The following is a 17,849-nucleotide window of genomic DNA, read 5'->3' as shown; positions in this document are numbered from 1 at the left end:
TCTGAGACAGATTCAATCCATGTTAGCGTCACAGTGTTCAGAGGATCTGTGTCCTGTGAAAACTGGCTCCATTATTTACTTAGTCATAATCTGTGATCACGTTCAATAGACTCAGGACCTGCAGCTGCTCTCCTAAAAGGGGCGGGGCTGAGGACACACCACCTGACACAGATGCAGGAAGTGACTGCAGATTGCAGCTTTAACCCTCTGCAGAGAGAATTATAAAGTGGTCTGAAGAGACTGCTGCGCTGCTTCTGACTTTTCTTTAACACTGACCAAAGTTCCAGTGAACAGAAACTCCTCGAAGTGCATCGTCATCGGGTAATGCTCCATGGCCATGAAGATGGTGTTGATGATGAGGCAGATGACAATCGCCAGGTCAAAGAACGGGCTCGCGACGAAGGCTTGGAGTCGCGGACAACAGCCACAACAGTTCCACTTGAGGAAGCGGTCGGTGAAGCCAAACAAACACGGAGAGCACGACCTCTGGTCCTTCTCAGGTACTGAAACACAACGCTGATAGTGAGACGAGCTGAGGGCAGCACACACACAGTGACACCAGAAAGTCAATCTTTAGTCATATAGCGGCAATTCATAACAAGGGTTATCTCAAGACGCTTTCCAGAAAGAGCAGGTCTAGACCAAACTCTTTAATTAAGAGAGAGACCCAACAATTCAAGGATTCAAAATGAAGGATTCAAGGATTCGTGAACCTCCTTGACTTAACCACATGACCAGATGACTCAGATCACATGACATTTTCAAAGCTTCACTCGAAAGTGCAGATTTGAAACTCTCTCCCAGTTTTTGTTTGACGTTGATAGACCGCGTAAAACCGGAGATATGATGGTTTTAATTGCAACGCCTGCCCATCCCACTTTTAAATATTTTTGTACTATCAAATTAAAACCATCATATCTCCGGTTTTACGCGGTCTATCAACGTCAAACAAAAACTGGGAGAGATTTTCAAATCTGCACTTTCGGGTGAAGTTGACCGCAGAGCTCCAGGTGACTTAGTTTTTTTGTTTCTGCGCTTTGAAAACGTCACGTGATCGCAGACCTCTAAGGGTTAACGTGGTGGTAATTTCATGTGTTTTGTTTGTTGGTGTCAAGCAGCAAAATGTCATAAAGTCATTTTGAGTGGAAGCCGGCGACACATAAACATGAAGTAAAATCTGAGGTCTTAGCAGTTCAGATGTGAGGAACATTAATGTAAAAGTCTCCTCTGTCAGAAGGACTAAAAGCGTCCACTTTAACCAATCGATGAAGGCAGAAATGTAAACAGGAACGAGGCAGGAAGTGACTGAGGTTCAGGCTCAGTTCTGATGATGTGTTAAATCTTTAAATGTACTCGTTAGCAACCGAGGATGAAAACAAACGTGTAGGGAAACTTCCAGAAGTAAGAAAAACTCTAAAATAATGACTGAAAATTTGTTTTTCAACTATCTGATATTGTTGTTTATATAATATTTGAGTTTGTTATTCTTTTAATGAACACCATTTCCCATAATCCCTAAACGTTTGCAGGCTAGATAGAAGAGGCAGAGAGAGGGCTGCAAAAAAAATCTAAGTTTTATGGATCTGGGTGAAAGTTATGGGAAACATAACACAAAAGGTTTTAGTTTCTAACATCCAGTGCTGGAGCGGAGCTGAAAACTCCAAGAACACGCTTATTTCTTCAGGGAAGCAGATGAAAGAAGTGTTTGGTTGAATTACGGAAGTTAGCAGAGCAGATGCTAGACAGGAAGTGATGTCGTGACATGATTAAAATGTGATTAAGAGGTTTTTAGTCATCTGTTTTGCATGTGAGTGTGTGTGTGTGTGTGTGTTTACCTTCTATGAGCTTTTGCTCTTCGCTCTTGTTTTCACCATCTTCTATCTCTGAGACTGCCTGCTGTAATAACAACACACACACACACACACACACACTATTAAATCCTGTTTTGTCATTAAGACCATATGACAACATGTCATTGTGACTTTCATAACACACCTTTATTCATTGTTTCACTGTTTTTATTGAGATACTTTCTCAAAAACCACAGAAGCCATATTTGAACTCTTAGAGTCTACAAGAGCCACACAATTAAACCCTTTTATCCCCATTCAAGTTAGCGGAACAGGAAGTTAGCGGAGAGCTAACAGGAAGTTAGCGGAGGGCTAACAGGAAGTTAGCAATGGGCTAGGGCAGATGAGTGCTAAACAGACAGACAGGTGAAAGAGAGAGAGAGGGGAGAGACAGAGAGACAGGTAAGACAGACAGGTGAGAGTGGGAGACAGACGGGTGGAGAGACAGACAGACAGGTGAGACAATGAGAGAGACAGATGAGGGAGGGACGGGCAGACAGACAGACAAAGAGACAGACTGGCAGACAGGGAGAGGAGATACAGACAGGCGAGAGAGAGACATACTGGTGAGACAGACAGGCAGACAGGAAGGCAGACAGACAGATCCGGACGTTTAGGGGAGCCGCCATGTCGTCCATCTTTAAAAACTGACGACCTCCACCGGACTGCGTCACAGCGTTGCGGCTGAATAAAGGTTATTCAAAGGATGAACTGAAACGGTCTCACCTCCGGTCTCTCTCTCTTCTTCAGCGCCTCCAGGATCCGGTGGAACTCTTCTTCTTTCCGTTTGGCCTCGGTGACCCTGACCTTCTCCGGCTCCACGGACGCCATGGCAACCACCGCCACGAAGAGGCTGACGAGGCAGAAACAGCCGGGGAAGAAGATGACCAGGAAGGAGCTCAGGTGGATTTTACCTGCTGTTCGCAACGTCTGCAGAGAGAGAGACAGGTGGAGAGACAGACAGGTGAGACAGATGAGTGAGAGTGAGAGACTGACAGATGGTAGAGACAGGTGAAACAGATGAGTGCAAAGCAGACAGACAGGTGGAGACACAGACAGGTAAAGACACAGACATCATTATACTGGGACCAGTCTGTGTGTCTGTGTACTGGGACCAGTCTGTGTGTCTGTGTACTGGGACCATACTGGGACCAGTCTGTGTACTGGGACCAGTCTGTGTGTCTGTGTACTGGGACCATACTGGGACCAGTCTGTGTACTGGGACCAGTCTGTGTGTCTGTGTACTGGGACCAGTCTGTGTGTCTGTATACTGGGACCATACTGGGACCAGTCTGTATACTGGGACCAGTCTGTGTGTCTGTGTACTGGGACCAGTCTGTGTGTCTGTATACTGGGACCATACTGGGACCAGTCTGTGTACTGGGACCAGTCTGTGTGTCTGTGTACTGGGACCAGTCTGTGTGTCTGTATACTGGGACCATACTGGGACCAGTCTGTATACTGGGACCAGTCTGTGTGTCTGTATACTGGGACCAGTCTGTGTGTCTGTATACTGGGACCATACTGGGACCAGTCTGTGTACTGGGACCAGTCTGTGTGTCTGTATACTGGTACCATACTGGGACCAGTCTGTATACTGGGACCAGTCTGTGTGTCTGTATACTGGGACCAGTCTGTATACTGGTACCAGTCTGTGTGTCTGTATACTGGGACCAGTCTGTATACTGGTACCAGTCTGTGTGTCTGTATACTGGGACCAGTCTGTGTGTCTGTGTACTGGGACCAGTCTGTGTGTCTGTGTACTGGGACCAGTCTGTGTGTCTGTATACTGGGACCAGTCTGTGTACTGGGACCAGTCTGTGTACTGGGACCAGTCTGTGTACTGGGACCAGTCTGTCACTGACCAGCAGCATCAGGTTTTCCCAGAAGTCTCCAGTCAGCACTCTGAGCAGAGACAGCACAGACCAGCCGAAGTCGTCGAAGTTGGTGTAGCCGTAGTTTGGGTTTCTTCCCCCCTTCTGACAGTAAAAACCTTCCGGACAGACCCTGAACACATCATCATCATCATCATCATCATCATCATCATCATCATCTTCATCATCGTCATCATCTTCATCAGTTATTATCATAGTGGTGTGGTACGTACCCAGCATCAGAGCCGTTTCCACACAGCAGAGGATCAGTGTGATAAGGCCGGTGGTACCAGTTTACTACCAGAGAGAGAGACAGGCAGACAGGGAGGGACAGACAGGAGGAGACAGACAGGAAGACAGACAGGAGGAGACAGACAGGGAAAGACAGAGAGGAGGAGACAGGGAAAGACAGACAGGAGGAGACAGACAGGAAGAGACAGACAGGAGGAGACAAACAGGAAGACACAGAAAGGGAGAGACAGACAGGGAGAGACAGACAGGAGGAGACAGACAGGAAGACAGGCAGACAGACAGGAGGAGACAGACAGGAGGAGACAAACAGGAAGACACAGAAAGGGAGAGACAGACAGGGAGAGACAGACAGGAGGAGACAGACAGGAGGAGACAAACAGGAAGACACAGAAAGGGAGAGACAGACAGGGAGAGACAGACAGGGAGAGACAGACAGGAGGAGACAGACAGGAGGAGACAAACAGGAAGACACAGAAAGGGAGAGACAGACAGGGAGAGACAGACAGGAGGAGACAAACAGGAAGACACAGAAAGGGAGAGACAGACAGGGAGAGACAGACAGGAGGAGACAGACAGGAAGAGACAGACAGGAGGAGACAAACAGGAAGACACAGAAAGGGAGAGACAGACAGGGAGAGACAGACAGGAGGAGACAGACAGGAAGACAGGCAGACAGACAGGAGGAGACAAACAGGAAGACACAGAAAGGGAGAGACAGACAGGGAGAGACAGACAGGAGGAGACAAACAGGAAGACACAGAAAGGGAGAGACAGACAGGGAGAGACAGACAGGAGGAGACAGACAGGAAGACAGGCAGACAGACAGGAGGAGACAGACAGGAGGAGACAAACAGGAAGACACAGAAAGGGAGAGACAGACAGGAGGAGACAGACAGGAGGAGACAAACAGGAAGACACAGAAAGGGAGAGACAGACAGGGAGAGACAGACAGGAGGAGACAAACAGGAAGACACAGAAAGGGAGAGACAGACAGGGAGAGACAGACAGGAGGAGACAGACAGGAAGACAGGCAGACAGACAGGAGGAGACAGACAGGAGGAGACAAACAGGAAGACACAGAAAGGGAGAGACAGACAGGGAGAGACAGACAGGAGGAGACAGACAGGAGGAGACAAACAGGAAGACACAGAAAGGGAGAGACAGACAGGGAGAGACAGACAGGAGGAGACAAACAGGAAGACACAGAAAGGGAGAGACAGACAGGGAGAGACAGACAGGAGGAGACAGACAGGAAGAGACAGACAGGAGGAGACAAACAGGAAGACACAGAAAGGGAGAGACAGACAGGGAGAGACAGACAGGAGGAGACAGACAGGAAGACAGGCAGACAGACAGGAGGAGACAAACAGGAAGACACAGAAAGGGAGAGACAGACAGGGAGAGACAGACAGGAGGAGACAGACAGGAAGAGACAGACAGGAGGAGACAAACAGGAAGACACAGAAAGGGAGAAACAGACAGGGAGAGACAGACAGGAGGAGACAGACAGGAGGAGACAAACAGGAAGACACAGAAAGGGAGAGACAGACAGGGAGAGACAGACAGGGAGAGACAGACAGGGAGAGACAGACAGGAGGAGACAAACAGGAAGACACAGAAAGGGAGAAACAGACAGGGAGAGACAGACAGGAGGAGACAGACAGGAAGAGACAGACAGGAGGAGACAAACAGGAAGACACAGAAAGGGAGAGACAGACAGGAGGAGACAGACAAGAAGAGACAGACAGGAAGAGACAGACAGACAGACAGTTATTGTCGGATCATTGTGATGACGTGAAGCGCTGAGAACATGACGACTGTCAGAGCGACAGTTTATTATCGGATGTTTTATTTTTATCGTTATTCTAATTTACGTTTACAGTAATGTCGACCAGCGAGTTTTATTCCTGTAAAATACAAATAAATAAAAATCTGCCGAACACTTTAGGTACAAATATCATCATCATCATCATCATCATCATCATCATCATCATCATCATCATCATCATCATCATCATCATCATCATCATCATCATCATCATACTTGGGTCGTTGATGTACGCTTGGAAATCCCAATTGCTCATTTCTGTTTCGTCACTGCGGTTGAAGGTCAGTTTCATCATACATTTCTGACGCAGACTTCCCATGAAGATCTGCAGGCCAATCATAGCGAAGATGCTGATCCAGAAAACCATCAGGACGAAGACGCCAGCGAGCCTCTTCAGTGATTGAACGAGAGCTACGACAGTCGTCCTCAGACCTGAGAGAGAGAGAGGGTGGAGTTTAAAAACTGACAGACTGCATCAGAATTCAAATCGTCCAGTCACTGACATAAAAACAGAAAAAGCTGTCCGCTACGTAATAACCCTTTAATGTATGAATACACACACACACACACACACACACACACACAGTGACCTGGGATGACTGTGATGATCTTCAGTACTCGAGGAATTGTACTCAGCAGAGAAAATGTCCCCAAACTTACAAAAATTTCCATATATCTGAAACACAGAAACACGTCATCGCCACCATGACTATCATCAGTTTAAATAGACTGGTAGCATTCCTGGTAGGAGATCAATGACACGACCACAAAGAGACGCAAACTGACGACAAAGAGATGACGAAGACAGGGAGAGATACAAACAGATGCAGGAAACCATAAAAATATGCCAAAACAAGCACAACGAGCCAGATAATGACTACAAGGAGCTGATGAAGAGATGAAAAGATACAAAGAGACTCAAAACAACTACAAGGAGACTCAAACTGACTACAAAGACGTACAGAATGATAACAAGGAGACTCAGACAACTGAAAATATACTCAAAATGACAACAAAGAGACTCAAAACGACTACAAAGAGACACCGGAGAATGACAAAGAGATCATGAAGAGATACAAACAGACAAACAACAAAGAGATGGTGCAGAGATGTAAAACGTGCAAAACAACCACAAACAGATGCAAAATGAACATAAAGACACTCAATATGACTACAAAGACATACGGGACGACTACAAGAAGACTCAAACAGACTCATAGAATTACAAACTACATGACTACAAAGAGATGATGAAGAGATACAAAGAGACTCAAACAACTAAGAAACACAAAAGAGATCTCAAACAAGCACTAATAGACTTGAAACTACTATGAAGAGACACAAAACAACAACAAAGACACGCAAAACGAGCACAAAGAGACTCGAAGCGACTACAAAGAGATGACAAGGACAGGAAGAGATACGAACAGACTCAGGAAACCCCGAAGAGATGCCAAAACAAGCAGAAAGAGACTCAAAGTACTACGAGGAGATGATGAAGAGATGAAAGACGAGAACAAAGATACTAACAAAGAAACAACTACAAGGAGACGCAAACTGACTACAAACAGACAACAAAGAGATGCCAAAACAAGCACAAACAAAGGAAGCAACCACAAAAAGATGGTGAAGATATGCAAAACATGCTATACAAGCAGAAAGACACTCATACGAGACATACGAGACGACTACAAGAAGACTCAAAACAACTACAAGGAGACACAAAATGACTACAAACAGACAACAAAGAGATGCCAAAACAAGCACAATCAAAGGAAGCAACCACAAAAAGATGGTGAAGGTATGTAAAACATGCTAAACAAGCAGAAAGACACTCAATATAACTACAAAAGACATACGAGACGACTACAGGAAGACTCAAAACAACTACAAGGAGACAAAAAATGACAACAAAGATGCAAAGCAACCGCAAAGAGATGACTAAGAGATGCAAAACCAGCACTAATACACTTGAAACAACTATAAAAAGACACAAAACAACCACAAAGAGACACAAAAGGACCCACAAAGGGAGTTGAAACGACTACTACAGATTCAAAATGAGTCTAATAAAAATGACTACAAGGAAACAAGGAACAAGCACAAAGAGATGGCAAACTCCCACAGAGACACAGAGAGGGATGTCTGAGTTGAATATGTGTTATTGATAATTACGCCGGGATGATGACCATGACGTCCAGCCAGTTCCAGGGGTCTCTGAGGAAGGTGAATCTTCTGACGCAGACGCCCCGGGACACGAGCTTTACGATGACCTCTAACGTGTAGATGGCTATGAACACGTATCTGTTTGAAGACAGAAAAAACACTGAGAACGCCGCGATATTCAAGTGCGACCATCGATATGACAGTTGCAACGAGACCAACACTCCCAAATCGGCAGAATCACACGGTAGAAATATGAAATGTTCTCATTAGAAACTAAAAGAGCAGTGGTTCTCAACCTCTTTTCAGCGATGTACCCCCTGTGAAATATTTTTCGGGTCCGGGTTCATGGAGACCTCGGACACCTGATTCAGTACCTGACACAGGACTCATGAACCCGGTGATTCAGGGTTCTGGTCTCGCCTTCTTTGGCTCTTGTCCCTCCGTGTTTCCAGCAGCATTGCTGCTACGCTTTAACCTCGACTCCATTGTTTGCGTTCTCAAGACAGGTGACAGGTGATGCCATGTGGCACGTGGCAGGTTGGGTCAAACCATCCTGGTATGGGGGAGACTCTGGGTTTGGGGGAATTAAATTGAATATACATTTATATTTTATTGAAATATTTATTGAATAAATATATTTTATAAAGGATTTTTGAATTGATGCTATTTTTAAAATAGTTTTTACAATACTTTTTAAAATAGTTTTTAAAAATCTCACGTACGTTAGATAGTTAAAGGATAACTTTAGTATATTTAAACCTTTACATGTTTTGGGAATTAGTCCAGTAAATCACCTCAGATCCTTTTGGTTTAACCACAAACAGCCGTTATATCGCTCTCTTCAAGGCCACCAGACTCCATTGAAAAAAACTGTGATTTTACCTCACAGAATACAGGAGTTGCTAAAATTGCTGTTTTTGTCAATGGAGTCTGGTAGCTTTTATAAGACACAATACATGGTTAACACAAAGATCTATTTTAAGCAAAAATGAAATAAAATGCTGATTCCAGCTTATTCAATGTGAAGATTTGGTCTTTTTCTTTTGTTTTTATCACAGTTACCTATATCTCTTTGAATTCTGGACTGTTGGTTAGAGCAAGACGTCTAAACAAGGCACCCTGGCCTGAGGGAAATTAAAATGGGCTTTCTATATTTTCTGACATTTATAGACCAAACAATAAATTAAAAAACAGATTAATTAGCAGATTAATCTGAAATTTTAAATTTGTTGTTAGTTGCAGCCTGACATTACGTACAAAAAAAAGACGAATAAAAGTGTACCAGTCTGTAAAGATGTTATCAGAATATAATTATCTTATAAATGAAAACACAAGTATGACAGTGATGATCTCTCATCTTTTCATAGAGCTCAGTTCAGTTAGTCATAAATGCGATTTATGTACAGTAGGAGTGAATAGAAGGAGTCCCAATATTGAACCTTGTGGGACGCCTTCATCAGCCATCTGTGGACGTGATTTAAACCCATCAGCATCAGTCTGATCAATCATCATCGAACAAAGCTTCACGAGCAACAGCATCAAAAGCCTTGGATGCAGCATACGGACAATTGACTGAGTCTTACACCCCAACTGATAGCTGAGCTTTAAACGTAACGTTAGCGATGAAACACCCCGATCTTCTTCAGCCAATCGTCGGGATGAGGTTTTAATAATCTGCAGCCTTCAGGGGGGCACGAACTGAACTCAATTAAAATGTTTTCCACTTTTTTGTTATGTGACTCCATCAAAGACAAAACGCTCAGTGTTTCATTTCCTGAGGACAGACATTCAAGTCAGGGCTAAAAACTTTGCATGGAGGTCAAAGTTCAAACTCTGTGACTTTCAATCTGCTTTTCCTCAGAATGATGATGAATAATGAGCGTTGGACACTGAGGAGAGACTTTGTTCCTCAGCCACGAACTTTTGACTTTGAATTACAGTTTTATGCTGTGACTCTTCTGTTATTTCCAGACTGGAGTTTGCAGTCAACACTTCTTCTTCTTGTTTTTCTGGTTCGGTTGTAGAGTCACATCAGTGCTCAATGTGTGTGTGTGTGTGTGTGTGTTAACTCACTCCACAGTCTGGCTCCACGCTGGAGGTTCATTCAGCGTCATGAACACACAGTTGGTCAGGATTGTTGCCAGGATGAAGAAATGGAATAAAGTTTTGGTGTTAAGAAAAAAAAACAAACTTACTGTCAAACTAACTAAATCTCTGAAAAAGTGATAAAAATGCTGAAAACCAAACTACAACGCTCTGCAAAAAACATTAAGTTGGTTTAAGAGCAAGTGATGCTCAACAATCATAAAGATGTGCAAAACCTTCACAATTAGTAAATTAGTACTTATTTACTATTATTAGACTTAAAATCGAAATTAAAAAAGAGACAAAAAACCTTAAAGTCTTGCGAAATGACCACAAAGAGACAAAAACAACCACAAAAGGATGCAAGAGAGAGACTACAAGAAAACAAATTACACAAAACGACATCAACATGAGTTTGACCCGGTTACTGCTGACCAATCAGGGAGGAGCACGTTGTGACATCACAAAGGATATTAGTGAAGGAGGATCTTGATGGCGACGGTCCTCAGCGGGTTGATCGGACTCAGCAGGTAACAGGCCGACTCGGCGCTAAACCTGTGGATGATGTTTCCTTTGCCGATCACGATGAACGTCTGCAGAGGTCAAAGGTCAAAGGTTAGAGGTCAGCTGTTAACTTCGGTCTGTTAATGATGACTTCATTTAGTGGCTGCGAGGAAAACTAAAGTGTTAAAACAACACAAGTGCAGCAGTAACTTTTCCTCCTGATGCTTCAGACTCAGTTTAACAGCTTTAAAAACATACTGGACGTCTTCGTCGGTTTCTTTTGAACCTGGTTTTGATGTTCTGACATGATTCAGAAGTCTGTTTTATTAAAGTAGAGAGAGACAGAGACCTTCTGTGATTGGTAGTGGGGATCCAGCTCCTCCAATGGGGTGTTGAGAAGCTCAGAGGGCGGGTCCCCGTAGATGAATGGGAGGGGCTTCCCGGCCTCCAGGTCACCGGACGGTTTGTCTTTCTCCGCTACCTGTCAACAAGACATCCGGCCAATCAGACGGGAGGACTTAAAAACGTGCAGATATCTCAAACAAAAGAAATATTTTACCTCCTTCTTCTTCTTCTTCTTCGGCTCCTTCTCCTCGGCTTCATGGGGTTGTTGGATCTCCCTCAGCGAGGTCGGTGAGAAGCGCCTAAAGACATTTCTACCACAAGGGGGCAGAAGAGACGCCAACCTGCTGTTCTGCAGCGCCGCTCGAACCCCGCTGTCGCTGTGCAACTGTCTCCTGTGGAGGAAGGGGAGCCATACCAGAGCAGGGATGAACTATTAAGTACTTATTAGCTGTACATAATTACAGCATGTAAACATGTGGAATGGCTGCTGCACAGAAAATGCAAGTTAATGCTGAGATACCTAAAACAGTCTGAAAGTCTCCGAACTTTATTTTTAAAAATCTGAAAGTCTCCGGACTTTATTTAAAACAGTCTGAAATTCTCCGAACTTTATTTAAAACAGTCTGAAAGTCTCCGAACTTTATTTAAAACAGTCTGAAATTCTCTGAACTTTATTTAAAACAGTCTTAAAGTCTCCGAACTTTATTTAAAACAGTCTGAAAGTCTCCGAACTTTATTTAAAAGTCTGAAAGTCTCCGAACTTTATTTAAAACAGTTTGAAATTCTCCGAACTTTATTTAAAAGTCTGAAAGTCTCCATACTTTATTTAAAACACTCTGAAATTCTCCAAACTGTATTTAAAACAGTCTGAAGTCTCCAAACTGTATTTAAAACAGTCTGAAGTCTCCAAACTGTATTTAAAACACTCTGAAAGCCTCCATACTTTATTTAAAACAGTCTGAAAGTCTCCAAACTTTATTTAAAACAGTCTGAAAGTCTCCAAACTTGCCTTAAAACGGTCTGAAAACGAGAAAATTGTATTTTGTAAATCCTATTATTGTAAAAATACATAAATATCATCCAGAATGTTCTTCTCCAGATCGACTAGTATCTGTATTAGTACAAAAACAGTCAGTACAAAAAGCTGCTCCCCTGCTGTCGAGACCAGTCGAGCTCAAAGCCCATATAATAATATTTACAGCAGCATTATTACTCCAGTAAAGTAAAAAGTTTTCTGTGATGTCATTTATATCTTTACGAATCGTCTAGAGCAGTGGTTCTCAGTGATGTACCCCCTGTGAAAAAATATTTCACAGGGGGTTGATAATGAAAAATAACAACAAATGGAACAAAAATGTGCAAATCAATTATAAGTGAACCAAAATTAAAACATGTATATGCCTGTAAGCATTTTTGTCTGTTGTCTAACAATTAAAATGATAATACAACTATAGTTTGTTGTTGTTTTGCTTACAATAAAATATGTTGCTCTCTCTATATATATATACCACTACTACTGATAATCATCATCATCATCATGTGCATAAAATATATCAGCCACATAACGAACACCAGCGTGTTTAACCACCTGTTTATTGCTTATTTAACTTATTACTAAGATTCACTGGCTGAAGTCAGTGAACAGAATCACCTGAGTCACCTGAGTCCTCGGTGTTTCCGGTGAGTCCTCGGTGTTTCCGGTGAGTCCGCTAACTCGCCTTGTTTACTAATGGCGCTTTTCCACTAGAACCTACTCGGCTCGGCTCGGCTCGGCTCGGCTCGGTCTTTCTGGTTGTCCACCAGGTGACAGTACCTGGCAACAGGTGGTATTTTAGTACCTCCTCTGCCGGGGCTCCAAATTCGAGCTGAGTCGAGCTGAAAATGTGACGTCAACATACTGCAGGCCACTGATTGGCCAGGGAGTGACGTCACTGGATGAGTCACGAGAGCGACTCGTTGTCCCGCCATTTTTAAAACCCTGGAAACAGCGACCGGGCGTTTTTTTTTTTTTTTTATCATTTAGCGAAAAGTGAAACATGGAAAATGACTGCAGGTAAAACAACACCTGGTCCAACGAGTCCTTTTAGTTGTGTTGTGTCCCATACCAATGACGTCAGAGGAGTTTTCCGCCCACCTTGCTATGACGACACCACTCACGTTGAGGTGGAACTCAACTGTAATGGAAAACCAACCAAACCGAGTCGAGCCGAGTAGGTAAGCGCCAATAGGACCCGGGTTAATGGAGACCGAGGACTCCACTGTTTGCGTCCTCAAGACAGGTGACAGGTGATGCCAGGTGGCAGCCAGGTTGGGTCAAACCATCCTGGTATGGGGGAGACTCTGGGTTTGGGGTGATTAAATTGAATAGCCTACTTGACATAAAATTCAGTTTATGAACTTACATTTATATTTTATTGAAATATTTATTGAATAAATATATTTTATAAAGGATTTTTTTAATTGATGCTATTTTTAAAATATTTTTTAAAAATCTCATGTACCCCCAGGGGTAGGCCTGCCCCCATTTGAGAACCACTGGTCTAGAGGAGCACAGGTTTGGTCGCCACACCTCTGCTCTTCTCAAGTGTTTCTACCAAGTGTTACGTCACATTAGTAAAAGTTAGCACAAGCATTAGCTGTGTTCCTGCGTTAAACCCAAACCAAAAGCTGAGCTTTAATTTGGCGGATTTAGTTTGTCATCTGAGGATTAGCCCCCAAAGTGTACGTTCACCTCTAACCTCAACATCTGTAAATCCACTCGTCGTTCATCATTCAACAGGGAGAGATCTTCGTGTGAAACAAGCTCCTCTTTATGACTTTTTCGTCCTCTTAATGCCGACACCAGATGTATCCAGCCAGGTCCATAGACTGAACATCAACAAATCATACATTCCTGCACAACCTCTTAAACTAACATCAGACTTTACTTGCCAAAGAGTCCTTCAAGATCAACTACTATTATATAGCAAAAGATATATTAGCTAATAAACTCAGATATGCTGTTTTTCTTATCCAAACTACTCTTTTTTTTCTGACCTGCAGCTTTCTGAGCCTGCAGACCTCAAATTCCTGAGATCCCTGAGATCCCCTTTCTTGTTTTTCAGCCACTCTCCCCTCTTACACTCCTCCTGGCTGCACTGTGCTTTAGGAAAATAATGAAATTTGAGGAAAATGAATATAAGATAAGATAAGATATTCCTTTATTAGTCCCACGACAGGGGAAATTTACAAAGCCACAGCAGACACAAACATATATGTGTACAGCTACAGTAGAAGAAGTATAAAACATAGAAAATACAGACAATATAGTGTATTTTGCAGCATGATGCAACTCAAAGATCCTCTCTAACTACAGATGCTGCACTACAAGGCTGTGCCAGTGATGTCTGGAGATGGAGTCCACTTCCTGTCACCTGAGTGGGTGTGGTCGGCGTGGATCTGGATCTGAACACCAACTAACTCCGACCTGCACTGAGCTGCAGCTGTTTGGGGTTTAGCATCACTTTTGGCTCCAAAGAAATCAAGATGGCGATGGTCAAAACGCCAAACCAGAGGCTTCACAACGGCAGTCCATTCAAGAGATTCAAAGATTCAAGATTCACGAGATTCAAACCAACTGGTGACATAACGGTGGCGCCGGCTACACGTTCTCGTCGGCATGCTAAGGTTTTTATACCACAGCTCTGAAACTCACTATATAGTTAACTTAGTTTACCATTTTAACTGCATTCTGTCTTTTATTTTGTTGTTAATGATTCATTTTAAGCAGATGCTGTTTGCACCCGGGTGTCAGCAGCCAATAATACTATTTGCACCTGTGTTTTGGTGCATAGATGTTTTTAAAGAGTATATTTTGTGTTTAACTGCCTTTTTATATTATGTATTTATTTGTATTTGACTTATTATCTTAACCCAGGCCACCATCTTTTCCTAAACCTAACCAAGTCGTTCTGTTGCCTAAACCTAACCAAACTGTGACTGAAAACTGACAATGATAATAAAAAATGAAAATTAAAACATGTAAATTGACGTAGTCTACAAATAATCTATACATTTTGACAGCTAATCTCACTTGGAGACATGAATCCTGATCTCCTGATAGAAAGTCCTGTACCCAAACAATTCTTCCTCATTGATCAACTGACAATAATATTCTTAATATTCGATATATTGCATATTTTTAACCCGAATGCAAATAGACAGTCTGTTACTTTTATACCTTTACTTGATAGAGACAGTGGAGAGAGACTGACATGCATCAAAGGGTCCAGCCAGCTGGGAATCACTGCTGAGGACATCGATCCCATACTGTTTGCACGCTAACCACTTAGTTATCTGGTCGCACCCCCTTTTAACTCCACTTTCACCCCTCCTCAAGAAAGCCTGGGTGACATCATCACGAGGAAAAGCATCTTCAATATTTTCAAAACACAAAAATACACCACGGTAAAGTATTTTGTCCATCAAACGCCGTTAGAAAATACTATGTTTTTGCGTTTAAAACCTTAATTAGCATTGCAGAGATATACTGCCCATCCCTACTGTGCACGCCCTTGTTTTGTGGATGAAGGCACATTAATTCACACGTTCTTTGCACCATTTTTTGGGGAAATTCTGCTGAAATCTGAGCTGCATGAAGATGAAACCTGACCATAATGCACTTTGTGAGCATTTGGCCATTAAACTGAAGTCACTGACCTGTTGCAAGCAGTCAGACTGTCTGTCAGACAGTGAGACAGCTCTCACACGTTTAACACATGTATGTATGGAGCAAATCAGACTTACAGTTGTGATGGAAGAAGTTTCAGCTGATTGGCTCTCTCCAGGAGTTCCTCTCTCTCCTTCTTGCTCCTCCAAAACTCCAAAAATGACAATTTTCTGCTTGCCATGGCTGCAGCTGTCTGTCCTCTGCATCCACCTGCCCCAGCTCTGTCCCACTACCTGTCTATCTGTCTGTCTTGTTGAGTCTTGAGTGGTCTGCCACTCCTTGACTCACAAACCTGTTTTAATGTTGACTTCACTTATCCAGAGTGATGCGTCTGCAGGGTTGGGTCGTTGCAGGCTTCAGTGTCGGCCATTTTGGCTCCTCCCTGCCTCGGATGCAGAGATGACTGTGGCTGTCCCAACTTAATTTCTACATGACTCTGCTTGCAATTCAATCTCCTTCTGTTCTCCATCTTGATTATATCACTGTCAGCCCTCCTCTGTTCATCATTATAGTAAACACACACTCTTACACACACACACACGCACACACACACTCACACACTAAAAGAGCATCCCAGCTGCTCCTTTTCACACAAACACACTTCCTGTTGTCCGCATAGTTTCATCAGAACATTACGGCCAGTTCCTGGAAGCTCTGAAAGCATTGCCTAACTCTAACAGACTAAAACACACACACACGCACCGAGAGAAGAAAAGACACAAAGAATTTTATTGTCTGCTAACTGAGAACTCGGCCTCATTTCTGTTCATCTGTGAATGAAGAGCACTTTATACCACTGCCAACATTCAACTGTTCACACACACACACACACACACACACACATTTGTGTCTTTGTAGCACAAACAACACACACACACACATAAACATAAAACCTGAGTGCAGATTACATGTGGACAACATGTGGGCTACATTAATACAACATGTGGATAACATGGGTTGAATGAGGACAGCATCAGAATCAGAATCAGAATTACTTTAATAATCCCCAGGGGGATTTTTGTTACACACAGCTCCAAAAGAAAAGCATGGCAGTAATAATATTATTAATGGCGGTAAATGCACCCTCTGCTATTTAACAAATATGTATTTCTGTTCTTTAACGTGCACTATAGTTTTTATTTTATTTAATTTGACTCGCACTTTGGTTTTAATCTTTTTATCAATTTATCTGCTTATTTATTGTTGTGTTCATGGTGGTGGCCACTTTTACTCGCTTTTGCTCTTTTGCTGCTGTAGCACCAGAATTTCCCCTTGGGGATCAATAAAGTATTTCTATCTATATCTATATCTATCTATCTATATCTAAATGGAGTGATATTCTCACCATTGGTCAAGTTGGTTTTATTTATAAAGCTCAATATCACAAAAATACGACAGCATACAACAACCTCTATGCTTAGATGCTCGATTCAGATAAAGAAAGAAATGACAAAAATCCCTTTTTAACAACATAGATGACATAAATGGATGTTATACGTACAGAGAACATAAGCAAACACACAGAGAGCTTGAATCTCCTGTAGGACAAAGATCCAGATCCGAACATTTGATCCAGATCCAAACATCTGGAATGAGGCACGATGTTTGGATCTGGATCCGGGGGAGAGGGGGAGAGACGGAGATCCCAGGACGCCCGATTGTCCGGCACGGAGGAGCCTGAGTGAGGAGAGAGGACACGGAGGAGAAGCTAGGGAGAGCCAGAGGAAATGATATTCATCGGTACAAAGACAAAAGCCTGAGATTATTTGTGTCAAAAAACCTCCTCAGGGTCATAACTCAGTCAAATCTGAACAAACAGACATGAAACACACATTGATGTCTTTCAGTGTGAGCTATGCTTCCCAGTGGTATCCCCTATCTCTGGTGTCCACTCGTAATAAACGTCCCTAAATCTGTTTAGAAAAGTCATTGAGAAAAGATGCATCAGAACTTGCTTGAGAATCGTTGTGTTTTTAAATTCGCTTCAGTATCCAAGTAATCCAGTGATAGTTGTCTGTATATAAATGAGTACACTGCAAACAGGAACTCCTAATAAACAATTCGGCAACAAAAATAGACTAAGAAAAGACAAAAAGCAGCACCTACATGTAGTTGACTTTACAGCAGAAGGACTTTGGATGAACTTTTGAAGGTCTCGCTGATGTTCTTCCTGATGGCTCTAATCATGAACATATATGACTTTAATTTTTCCTGTTGTCATATTGGTTCCAAAAAAA

The 17,849-nt window shown here is 42.8% G+C and overlaps 1 protein-coding gene across 1 annotated transcript in view; it reads right to left on the bottom strand.

Moving 5' to 3' along the window:
* Positions 1-15,820, bottom strand: part of LOC139201162 (sodium channel protein type 4 subunit alpha B-like) — a 32,681-nt gene extending 16,861 nt beyond the window's left edge. The window contains exons 1-13 of the mRNA XM_070830416.1: positions 15,690-15,820; positions 11,119-11,296; positions 10,909-11,040; positions 10,530-10,648; positions 10,044-10,133; positions 7,980-8,108; positions 6,395-6,480; positions 6,021-6,236; positions 3,958-4,021; positions 3,716-3,857; positions 2,577-2,780; positions 1,836-1,896; positions 277-503 (exon numbers count right to left, since the gene is read on the bottom strand). Of these exons, the coding sequence (XP_070686517.1) occupies positions 277-503; positions 1,836-1,896; positions 2,577-2,780; positions 3,716-3,857; positions 3,958-4,021; positions 6,021-6,236; positions 6,395-6,480; positions 7,980-8,108; positions 10,044-10,133; positions 10,530-10,648; positions 10,909-11,040; positions 11,119-11,296; positions 15,690-15,793 (1,752 nt within the window). The 5' untranslated portion in view covers positions 15,794-15,820. The remainder of the gene's footprint in view (positions 1-276; positions 504-1,835; positions 1,897-2,576; positions 2,781-3,715; positions 3,858-3,957; positions 4,022-6,020; positions 6,237-6,394; positions 6,481-7,979; positions 8,109-10,043; positions 10,134-10,529; positions 10,649-10,908; positions 11,041-11,118; positions 11,297-15,689) is intronic.
* Between the last annotated feature and the right edge of the window lie 2,029 nt (positions 15,821-17,849).

The sequence above is a fragment of the Pempheris klunzingeri genome, chromosome 5, assembly GCF_042242105.1.
Source record: "Pempheris klunzingeri isolate RE-2024b chromosome 5, fPemKlu1.hap1, whole genome shotgun sequence".
Classification (NCBI taxonomy): Eukaryota; Metazoa; Chordata; class Actinopteri; order Acropomatiformes; family Pempheridae; genus Pempheris; species Pempheris klunzingeri.
Note: the sequence above shows the minus strand (reverse complement) of the source record. Positions and strands in the feature narration are given on the sequence as shown.